At 38.4% G+C, this 12,628-nt stretch overlaps 1 protein-coding gene across 3 annotated transcripts in view; it reads right to left on the bottom strand.

Annotated features, from left to right (window-relative positions):
* Nucleotides 1-12,628, bottom strand: part of FAF1 (Fas associated factor 1) — a 299,927-nt gene that overhangs the window by 202,224 nt on the left and 85,075 nt on the right. For all 3 annotated transcript variants that reach the window (XM_038412503.1, XM_043520083.1, XM_043520084.1), the window contains 2 exons: nucleotides 10,879-10,970; nucleotides 9,722-9,810 (listed from right to left, as the gene is read on the bottom strand). In XM_038412503.1, the coding sequence (XP_038268431.1) occupies nucleotides 9,722-9,810; nucleotides 10,879-10,970 (181 nt within the window). The remainder of the gene's footprint in view (nucleotides 1-9,721; nucleotides 9,811-10,878; nucleotides 10,971-12,628) is intronic.

Here is a 12,628-nt window from a genome sequence, read left to right as displayed (position 1 = left end):
AGTTTTTCAGTTTTCTTCAGATCCAGAGTATCATTGTTTGCAAATAGGGTCCCTGAATACTGGTTTAGTTTTACTATTTCTTGAATTGGCTGGTATGTCTGAGTCAATTGTATTTAGGAACATTGAGTGGATGTTGTCTGATGACTTTAGACCATTCAGCATCACATCAGAGGCAGGTCCTCTTTGCCAAGCAGTGACTTGTTTTGCACAGAATGATGAGAAGCATCATTTATGTCAATATTGTTGGCTGTACAGTCAACAAATTTCCTGGGAACCAGTATGAGAGAATAATAATACCATTCTCAGTATCCATAGTTAGTAGGGTTTTCTCTGTTGGGCTATGTTCACTTTTAGGATTCCTTCATAACTAATGCAAGTATATAATGTGGTCAAATACAGCTGCCTTCATTATCTGTTCACTCATCTTCAATGTAGTTACAGAAATGAGTCTCTGTTTGAGGCATACTTTTTGACAAAACATGCAGCAGCATCTCAATCCATGGGTTTCACTAAACAGGACCGTCTTGTATTACAACATTCATATCTATACTGGGATGACTACAGCTTGCCACATCTGATACATTGGATGCAAATGCACTTGTTTTCTGCAACCTCTGGTTTTTGCCTTTGTCAGTGTATTGGACATACCAACGTCTGTGCTACACCACTAATGCTGTCTTTTCTGAATGAAAGATGGACTCAGTTCTGTCAATGGCATCTCTGTATTCAGCATCTTGCAGTTTATTTTTTAATGAATATTGCCTCCCTTCTTCCATACAATCACCTTCTTCGTGCATATCTTCTTCACTTGATTACTGGCAAATAATGCAGAGACTATAGAAAACTACAGATGTCATGGAGCTCCTGTGACCAGTACAAGTGTAACCAGGCTCCTGTAACCAATACCAATGTCATAAACCACCACCTCATCTAACTATTGTGCTGTAACTTTAAAAAATATCAACCCCACCACTTCTGTTAATTCTATTCCAACAACAAAGCACTCTGTACTATAAAACAAACACTAAGCATGCAAGAAAATTATTTTACATATACAGGAAAAATAACGTCTATGTCATTATTAACTTATTTCTCATATTATGACATATGGATGACCAAACGCTTTAAAAAGTTGAATATTAGGGTGCAACAGTTAAAACTATTTTGTTCTTAATAGACTGAAAAGGAATTGTGCTAAACAATTTTGATTTTGCTGATAAGTTCATGCACTTTCCGTTGGTGTATCAAACATTTCTGGTGACCACGCTTTATTTGCAAGTTTGAAAATATAAATATCAGAATTCAGCTTGGTAACAACCATTTTCCAAATCAGCAGTTTCAAATTATATCAGAAAAAGTTGTTACCAACTTTTAACAAAAAAATGCTTCTCGACCTCTTTCAAAGGATCGATTCTGAGATTTCCATCAAATCTAAAATTGTGGTTACAATTGTCATACCGCTAGTCTAATAAAATCTCATCCCACAAAATGATTCTATGGCTAAATTATAACCTTTATCCATGATTTTATCAACATTGAGTAGTAATTTATTGTGCTTTATTGTGACTTAAAAAATTTTTGTTGTTATATCTAGCACACCATGAATGGTTGTAGATTCAGATCTGATGAAACAAACTCCTTAAAGCCTATACTGAGGCTTTATTGCAGGCCAAGAAAACTGTCCTATTAGCCTCCAGTGAGGCTGCTAAATCCCGCCCCAAGGAGTTATCTAACAAAGTGGTTTACCGCCCTAATCCTGAATGCCTACAGCCTGCATCAGAGCAGAGCACCAAGTGCTGCAAAGAATGAGAAGTATTCTACTGTGCTGAAAAGATCATGCACATTCAGGAAGGCATCTCAAACAGCAGGAATCCATTTTGCCTATGCCAACTAACCAACCAACCACCACCTGCATTCCCAGAGTTCAGCATATTCACTCCTCAAGAAGTTCTGGACTCCCTAAGTAGTCTCAACCAAAGACTTGTGAAACAATCATGAACAACTGATTGAAATAGCTAATACCTCATTCAGAAAAGGAATCTTCCCTTCCTCTTTCAAACATGCAGTAGTCCAACCAACACTTAAGAAACCCACCATGGATACTTCAGTCCTAGCCAACTACCACCCCGGGTCAAACCTTCCACTCCTGGGCAATCTCACAGGGAAGCTAGTGAAAAGGGCAACTACAAGCTCATCTAACTGAAGTTGACATTCTAAAACTGCTCATTCTGGATTCGGGCCAGGACATGGAACCAAAACCATCTTAGTGGCACTGATGGATGATCTCCCGTCAACAAACAGAAGACAGATATCCATTCTCATCCTCCTATACCCCTCTGTAGCATTCGACACTGTTGATCATGAAATACTGCTGTTTCACTTGAGAGAGGCAGTGGGGTCCTGGGCAATGCACTAAAATGATTTGAGTCCTTCCTGGAGGGATGCACCCAATGAGCAGTGATGAGAAACTGCACCTCTACCAGAAGGCCCCTCACTTAGAGAGAGAGAGAGAGAGAGAGAGAATATAGATCCTTGTGGAACTCTACGTTCCGTTTCAATCACTATGTGAAATGGTCAGACAACATGGACTCAAATGTCAGCAACATGTAGAAGATACATAACTCTACATATCCTTCACCACATATAACCATGCCACTACCACCAAGGTGGACCAGCGTGGCTTGGCTGAATAAGTGCTAACTGAAGCTGAATCTGAGCACGACATAGCTGATGCTGATTAGGGGAGGGGAGTATTCTGAAGAGCTTGCAAATACACACCCACAACTGATTAATTCAGTCTGTGCTCTAGGAGTACTGCTGGATTCCTTGCTGATGCTAAGCTCTCAGATAATAGCATCCATGAGTAACACTTTCTATCATCGACACTTGGCTAAGAAACTCCATCCCATTCTGACAGATGAAGACCTGGCCTCAGTTATTCACGTTTTCATCACCTATCAGTTGGATTACAGCAAAGCTGTATACCCAGGCATGAATCCTTTAGCACATAGGTAACTCCAACTAGTTCAGAATGAAGCAGCACTTCTCAGCAACACCGGTTACTGCAAGAATATTATACCTGTCCTCCATTCTCTAAACTGGTTTCCCACAGAATTTTGACTCAAGTTAAAAGTCTTGGTCCATATAGATTCCAAGGCCAGAAGGTATAATTGTGATCCTCTAGTCTGACCTCCTGTATAACACAGGCCACAGAATTTCCCAAAAATAATTTCTAGAGCATATATTTTAGAAAAGCATCCACTCTTGATTTAAAAATGGTCAGTGATGGAAAATTCACCACAACCTCTGGTCAGTCATTCCAATGGTTAATTACTCTGTTAAAAATGTATGCCTTATTTCGACTCTGAATTTGTCTAATTTCAACTTTCATCCATTGCATTATATGATATCTTCCTCTGCTAGTTTGAAGAGCCCATTATTAAATATTATTAAATATTTGTTCCCATGCAGATACTTCTATATTGTAGTCAAGTTACTCCTTAACCTTCTCTTTGTTAAACTAAATAGATTGAACTCTTCAAATCACTCCATGATCTGGGCCCAGGATAATTAAAAGATCATCTAAAGCTCTGGGACAAAAAGCATGTTTGAGAACTCTTCTCCTCTGGCACAATGGAACTCTCTACATAAAGATACAGCTCATCTGTGCAGGAGACAGAACTGTCTCCAAGGGCAGTCCAAGACACTGGAACAAACTGCTCCAAGAACTAAGAACCACTCCTGACCTCACCACTTTCCACTCCAAAAGCAAAGCACATTTCTTAACCCTTATCTTCTCTAATATAAGCACATAGCAACAGAGGAGTGTGTGTGTGTTTTATACACACACACACACACACACACTGCTGCTTATGCTTCTCCCTCAGGGGAGAGGATGAGAGAACAAACACATGACAGATGTGTAGTCATATTGCTTAATGCACTACTGGAAGGCACTCAGATACTACTATGGCGATGAGTAAGGTATAAAAGTCTAGGGAGAATAGAATAGAAATCTTGGCAGATTTTGTTGTTTAAACCGTTCAACCACTTCGCTGTAATGTTTAGATACTAGCTCTGATCAGTGGAGGTGTTTAGAAGACTCAGCCAATCTTGAAGATTAGGTTAGATCAGGAAAACTCTGTTTGTAGGAGAAGCTGTGCATACACCACACAGGAGATGGAAGGACTCTTGATGTCAAGACCAGGAACAAGGTAGGAGCTTGTAGAATTATAGTCAGATTCTTTCCTTGAAGGAGGACACGTGTGTCAAATGACTTACGTCAAATCTCAGATTTTTGAAACAGCACATTACTGTAAAGTAGTGCTGTCGATTAATAGCAGTTAACTCATGCAATTAACTAAAAAAAATTTAATCGTGATTTAAAAAATTAATCGCAATTAATCACAGTTTTAATTGTATTGTTAAACAATAGAATACCAATTGAAATTTATTAAATATTTTGGATGTTTTTCTACATTTTCATATATATTTTTCAATTACAGCACAGAATATAAAGAGTATATTATTTTTATTACAAATATTTGCACTGTAAAAATGATAAAAAAATAATTTTAGTTGACCTCATACAAGTACCGTAGTGCAATCTCTTTGCCATGAAAGTGCAACCTACAAATGTAGATATTTTGTTACATAACTGCACTCAAAAAACAAAACAATGTAAAACTTTAGCGCCTGCAAGTCCACGCAGTCCTACTTCTTGTTCAGCCAATCACTAAGACAAACAGGTTTGTTTATATTTACAGGAGATAATGCTGCCCACTTCTTATTTACAATGTCACCAGAAAGTGAGAACAGGCATTTGCATGGCACTTTTGTAGCTGGCGTTGCAAGATATTTATGTGCCCGATATGCTAAACATTTGTATGGTCCCACTTTCAGGCGACATTGTAAAACAAGAAGCGGGCAACAATATTTCTTGCAAATATAAACAAATTTGTTTGTCTGAGCGACTGGCTGAACAAGAAGTAGGACTGAGTGGACCTGCAGGCTCTAAAATTTTACATAGTATTATTCAATTCACCTAATACTGGTAGTGTAGTGCAATCTCTTTATCCTGAAAGTTGAACTTACAAATGTAGAATTATGTACAAAAAAACCCCTGCATTCAAAAATAAAACTATTTCTTTTTGGGTTTTTTACAGTGCAAATACCTGTAATAAAAAATAAATATAAAGAGAGCACCGTACACTTTGTATTCTGTGTTTTAAATGAACTCAATATATTTGAAAATGTAGAAAACATCCAAAAATATTTAAATAAATGGTATTCCATTATTAACAGTGCGATTAATCGCGATTGATTTTTTTAATCACTTGACAGCCCTACTCTAAAGCTATTATATGTTATGATTATTTATCTCTAGTACAAACCAGGAGTGCATCTGAAGAGACAGACAGAAAGGATGGTCCAGTGGAAGGATGCTAGTCTAAGACTTGGGAGATCTGAGTTCAAGTTACTGCTCTACCACAGATTTCCAGTGTGACCTTGGGCAAGTCATTTAACCTCTGTGCCTCAGTTCCCCATCTGTAAGATGAGGATAACAGCACTTCCCTACCTCCCAGGGGTATTGTGAGAATAAATAAATTAAAGAGTTTGAGGTGCACAGACACTATGGTAACAGTTACCATATAAGTACCTAATATAGACAGATCGCTATCCAGATGGATTTCATGAATACGTGACAAAGTTCCTTAATGTCCATTGTAATGATAGAAGCTACCTGTATTTCTTAAAAGAGGGATGCTGTCAAACTAATCTGAATGGTCACTGACCTAACAGTAGGGAATAAATAGTAGTAACTGGGTTTGGTACATTGCTTCAATTAAATGTGTTTTGATCTCCATTGATGCTTTAATTGGTGGCAGGCTTCCCCTTTCATCTAGAATTTATGACTTCAGGGAGATGATCTAGACTTCAAATCATCCACATTTAAGTAGCCATGAATTAATCATCATTTACTATCCCAAAGCTTCCAAATTTGTTTTTAAAATACCCAGAACTAATTCCCACTGAGCAACAAATTTAAAAACTGTAAAGTAGTGACAACAATAAACTTTGATTTTTACAAAGCAATGCAATATTATTTTTAAAGCTTTCAAATCAAGTGGTCACATAATATTATGATCACATTATTTTCATCCAAAATATAAAAAAAGAGGACTCGGAACTCATATAAGCATCCCTTTAAACTCTATTTTATTTCAATTACAATAAATACAATTTTAAAGTGGAGCAGCCATCTCAAGCTCTGGGCATCTTTACAACATTAAACAATTTTCAATAATACAACCAGAGCTGGTCAAAAAGATCTGAATTTTCTAAACTGATTGAAATGCAGCAGCTTATAGACTTGGTAAAAGATTTTTTCAAAAATTCAAGACTGAAAGTTTTCCACAATGTAACCATTTTTCAAACTATCTGCATGTACACAACTGTTCACTGCCCTTGCACTTATTACTGTAATTGCTACCATCAAACAGAACTCAAATATACATAACATAGCCCCTTTTTTCACCTCTCACTGTGTGGCTTGTCCAAATGCCTGCACTTCTAAAATAGATGAGCTTTGCCATGTCCAGAAGGTTAACAAGTCTGACTCTGGTGGTCCAATGAGGTGAAGAGCATTCAGAAAGTTCACAGAGTATGTATTACTAACAGTCCCTGCCCCCCACTTTTAAAAAAAAAACTGCAAGGACATTCCTGTATGAGTGCCTCTACTTATCACAGCTATGGTGTTATACCACAAGGAAAGGCAATCTTTCATGTAACCTAGTCCCAAGCTTCTAAGGCTCTAGATTCTGATTCAGCACATTAATTAAGCTCGTACCTAATTTTAACCACGTGAGTAGTCCCACTGACTTCAACTCTGGACACACTAGCTAAAGCTATTTTCTAATAGGCATTTTGGATATGAGGCTTTGTGGTGCATGACCAACTTCCAACGATACATGGCTGAACCCTCAACTAAACAGGAATATCTCTATATCAATCCATAAAAGGGTGAGGAAAGGAGAGGAATTAATCTTTAGATTTTTAAAGATGATGTACAAACCTGTATTTTTCATTCCTTCTCTATCCTCTAACCCTTTTCCTCCCCAACACTGAAGCTGCTTTACACTTACCATATTAAATGCTTAATTGGGAACCTTAAATCATTGCCTAATCCAGCTATTAAGCACCACAACCACTAATATACCAGTATTAAAACACACCATATAGATGCTGAGATTGAAGGGGAATTAGCATCCCAGCCTGGCCCCACCCCCTATCTGCCTCCTCCCATTTTCTGCCCACTGACTGCCCCTCTCAGAATCCCCGACCCATCCAACACCCCCTGCTCCTTGTTTCCTGACCGCCCCCTCCCAGGACCCCTGCCCCTGACTGCCCCCTCAGAGCCCACCCCCATCCAACCCCCCCTTCTCCCTGTCCCCTGACTGTCCTGACCCCATCCACACCTCCAACCCCTAACAGGCCCCCTGGGACTCCCACGCCTATCCAACCCCCCTTGTTCCCTGTCCCCAACCGTCCCCACCCAGACCTCCGCCCTACCCAATCTCCGCCCCATCCAACTGCCCCCTGCTCCCTGTCCCCGACGGCCCCCTGGGACTCCCCACTCCCTTACCATGCCAGAGCCAGCCATGTCACTGCGCTGCCTGGCAGGAGCAGCGGGCCAGAGCACTGGCGGTACAGCATGCTGAGGCTCCAGGGGAGGGGCCGGGGGGCTAACCTCCCAGGCCAAGAGCTCAGGGGCCAGGCAGAACATTCCTGCAGGCCAGATGTGGCCCGCAGGCTGTGGTTTGACCACCTCTGGACTACAATTATAGCGATTAGACTCAATTACTGTGCACCCCCTAGTGGCAATGTAATAATGATAACTAGGTTTTTACTAAAAAAAGAACAGGAATACTTGTGGCACCTTAGAGACTAACAAATTTATTTGAGCATAAGCTTTCATGGGCTATAGCCCACTTCATCAGATGCACAGAATGGAACATATAGTAAGAAGATATAGATATATATACACATATATATACACACACAAACACACACACACACACACACACACACACACACACAGAACATGAAAAGGTGGAAATTGCCACACCAACTCTAAGATGCTAATTAATTAAGATGAGCTATTATCAGCAGAAGAAAAACATCTTTTGTAGTGAGAATCAAGATGGCCCATTTCAGACAGGTTTTTACTAGTTACATGTATTGTTCTACATTTTGGAAAAAAGAAATATCAATTTGGAAACAATTTTTGGCAATCAAAGTATAAGAATAATAAATACAGTACTTATGCGAAACAATCTGTTCCCCCTTGCATTTAGTTGTGAAGAAATGCGGCTCTGCATAAGCTTGAAAGCTTGTCTCTCCCACCACCTGAAGCTGGTCCAATAAAAGATATTGCCTCAGCCATGATGTCTCTCCAATATTAATTTATGGCAGTGAGAATTATATTTCACTTTTCAGGAAATACATATATTTATTTTCAAAATGTTCCAATATCCACTGGTGTCTCATTAAGCTATTTTAACATAGTAGGTCTTTATTTGAGGATTTAACACACTAAAATGGAACATGGAAGAGAATTTAAATTTCCTTTAATTGAAGAGAATTACACAGCATGTCTGGGTACACTCAAATATCCACAAGCCAACAGAAGAGGGCAGCATTGTGTAAGTCTTTAACCATTTGGAAAGGAACATGGCTGAACTGCTGGTGACCTGGTAAGGATTTGTAGATATTTATGTTTAAAGTAACTGCTATCATGTGATAAATCCTAGAAAGCCAGCATCCACTATTGTGCACAAGAATTGCATTCACTTATACATCACCCACACTTAGCAGTAGCAAAAATCTGTGCACACACTTTATACAGTTTAACCTTATGGCAGATGAGAGTTAGAGAATTTGTGTTTGCAAAATTTCTTTTCAATAAATGGGTTTTGAGGTTGTAAATCCTTAGACTTATACACAGTGGTGCAAGTAGGGCAGTACGGTACACCATATCATTAAAAAAATATATTGCTGGTACACTGTACTGGAAAGACACAGGAGCAGAACGTGGGGCTGCTGGGTGGCCCCACGCCGGCAGCTCTTCCTGCGTAGTTGTACCGCCCCTCCAATCTCACCTCCAGCCCTTCCACACAGCTGCGTCTCTTGGCTGTATACCCCCCACCAGAGGACAGGGCTGGAGCTGGGACTGGGGGCAATACAGCTGTGCCGGAGAAGCTGCCTGCATGGGGCTGCCCAGTAGTCCCACCTTCTGCTCCTGCATCTGCTCCTTTTGGCGCTGCAGTTCCGAAGAGCTCTGTGGTTCAGAAGCCTGTAACCGGCACAGCGGGAGGATAGAGCCCCCCAGGTCCCCTCCCTGGGGAGGAGTCATGTGGGGGGCCACATGGAAAGGTCATGTGCCCCCCTTTAGTTGGTGCCCCCCTTTGTGTCCCTCCCATGACTCACCTATGCTCAGCGTACCAGTAAGAAATAAATTCTACTTGCACCACTGTTTATACATTAAAAAGTGTTTGCACCTACTGAGTGCAGATGCATGTAAGTGCACACTCAGTTTTGCACGCCTGCAAGAAGAGGCCTGGCAGATGTTCTTTTGAAAGTTTACCCCAGTTTTTCCATAGAAATAAAATAAAGGTACCATCTAAACTCATATTCATAAATGTATGACAAAGAGCCTTACCCAGAGTTACTTGAAGGTGGTGGTGGAAGATCAGGTGTTAGAACATAAAGACTGTTATTTTTTGGTAAGTGTAGAGTTTTTAAAACAGTCTGTGGAAAAAAAAAACATTTGTTCAAGAACTGTAGATTATGTGGGGTTTTTTTTAATCATTTGCCTTTTTTTAAAAATGATTTGATTTTTTAAAATTAGTTAAAATATATATATTGAAAATAATTCCTTGATCTGCCATAGTAAAAACTACTACATTTGTAGGAGAATCCTTTCTAAAACATACAGACAGGCAGACAAAACAGCAGCTCCTTAGGCTAAGAACAATAATAAATGAACAGTGGTACAAACTTATCCCTTATATAGGTAACTAAATTGGTTTACAGAAGTCGATTCTTTTCACACCAACAGTGCAAATTAAGGTGGGATGCAAGTCTAGATATGGTAGATCATTGGTTTGTATACGTAGGAGGTTTAAAATATTGGTGTTGCGGTCTTGGCAATGGAAGATGAACTGGAGGATAAACAGAGATCATGTTTGTGGCACAATGTATGCAACAGTCATTCACTACATATATCCTGCTCAGCATGGTACAAGGCACATATTGCCAATGTTTAAAGCTGCACAGTTTATGTAGCATTATCTTAAATTTAGGTGGAGAGTGTGGAAAAAACACATGCAGAGTTACAGTTGACTGGGAAAACTGAATTCTGTTATTTCTTAACTGTCCAATCATTTTGTTTGTTTGGGATTTTTTTTTCCATTTTATGTTAGTTGACCATTTCCTGATTAATCAATGTTTGTTTTTAAATTTCGGAGTTCAGTTTTTCCCGATTAAGTTGTTGATACATATTTACAAACAACGAAATAGCCAATAATTTTGCCTGAAGAGAGAATTCTTTTTTTTATTGCTAATTTAATAATGTGCATTTTACAGGTACCAATATCACACTGTGCATGCAAATACTATCAACAGGACAACGGAGGTTGGGGCAAATAATGCATAATTCCACTTGCAACATTTTAAGCGAACGGATTCTTTAATAATGTTACTACAATCAAAACAACATAGAAATCAACAGTCCTTGTGTTTGTTATGCTGACTTTCAAGCACTTATTGGTTTCAAACATTTAAATCACTTCACTGATAAAACTGTAGGAAACTTACACTATCATCTATGTCTCCAGTCTTCCAGCCTTTTAACAACATTTTCGATACAGGAATCTGAAGTTCATTTTCTAAAATGTGTTTGATCTCTCCTGCAAAGAAGGCAAAGAAAAAATACCAACAAAATCATGTTCACATTCTTCTATATTTAGGAAAGCAAATATCAGACCCTGCCTCACTGCAACAGAACAACATTATGGCTCCAAGGTCCAACGTTCAACTCCTTTGCTGTTATATTATATACATTTTCAAAAAGCATTTAATATTTGTGTATCTTTCTCCACTACATACAATACCTTCAGATAAACAAAAAAACCTCTTTATTTCAGCAGCCCAGGCTTCTAGACAAAAACTAAAATTAAATAAAATGGGAAAAAGACTGTTAGGGAAACTAATTTTTATTTAATGTTGCTAAAGTCCAAAAGGCCATTTCAAATGGAGGGGTGATTGAGGGAGGAAAGGAGGGGATAGTAATACACACGTACCCCTCCGACGGCAGTGTCCTTTGATTTCAATATTAAATGACTGAGATTTTCAAAGACATCTAAAAGAATTATCCTGTGCCCACAAAATTGGCTAATTTTTTGACCAAACTTTTTTCACCAGAAATGCTGATCCATCAAAACCAAAGCTATTCACAGGAAAGGCACAGTTTCAAAAAATTTCTCATTTCAAAAAAAGCTTTGGAAAAAAAGTTTTGAAATTATTCAAAACATCCCATTTTGTCATTTTTAAGTGAAAATTTCCAGTTTTTTGTTTCAAAACAAATACTCATTTTCAAATTTACGCTAATTTTATAATAAAACATTTTTTTAAAATCAACATCAAAATGAAACACTTTTGAAATTTTCAAAACAATACATTTTGATTGACCCAAACTGATTTTTTCTTCTCCAGGTCTCTGAAAATTTGAGATTTAGGCTGGGTCACAAATTGGGATGTGAAATTTTTCAAAATCTCAATTTTTTTCCCAGGACAGGAAAACACACGAGCTGAACAGTTTTGAAAATATCAGCCAATAATTTTATGATGTAATTAATAATGTTATAAACTAAATTCCTAGTCACCAAGTTCATTCAGGTACAGTAACAGCTCCAACATAAATTTGAAGGATCAGTTATATAATGAGGATTTGGCAGTTTAATCAAACACTTTTTTTAGAATAGGTCTGAAATTTTAAGCCATAAACATGCATGACAGATTGCTCTTATTTGCATATTAATAAATAACACTAGCAGTTGACAACAAAAATCAATTGCTTAGGAATTACAGCACAACAACTTGTTCTGAATCTTAATTTTAAAGCATGGCTAGGATGGTTCTTCAAATACAGCCATTTTAAAATTAGTGCAGTTAAGATTAGTTTTCTAAAAGAATTTTAAAAAAATAAATAAATAACACTGCTTCCAAGTTCCCCTTTGGCCCTCCCAGTATTTTTCCTCAACTTGCATATTGCAAGCAAAAGCATTCTGTTGACACCACTGTGGGATCCACTTGCAGTTTTAAATAAAAGGATATAATATGGCAAATAGATGAGGCAAGCATCAAGATGAAATACTGGCTGATGTAAATCTTCAAAAGAAACATAGTTCTTGCTATCTATAACGGTCTCCCAGACTAACGATCCACAGCCAGCCATGAGCAAACCAAGAGAGAGATAATCACGCATAAGATGAGGGAGATTCAGGGCCACCTGGAAGGACAGAAGGGCAAGTATCTGGAGAACATTCCATTAACAACAGCACCAGCA

The sequence above is a fragment of the Dermochelys coriacea genome, chromosome 8, assembly GCF_009764565.3.
Source record: "Dermochelys coriacea isolate rDerCor1 chromosome 8, rDerCor1.pri.v4, whole genome shotgun sequence".
NCBI classification, from domain to species: domain Eukaryota; kingdom Metazoa; phylum Chordata; order Testudines; family Dermochelyidae; genus Dermochelys; species Dermochelys coriacea.
This window is presented reverse-complemented; position numbering and strand designations above follow the sequence as displayed.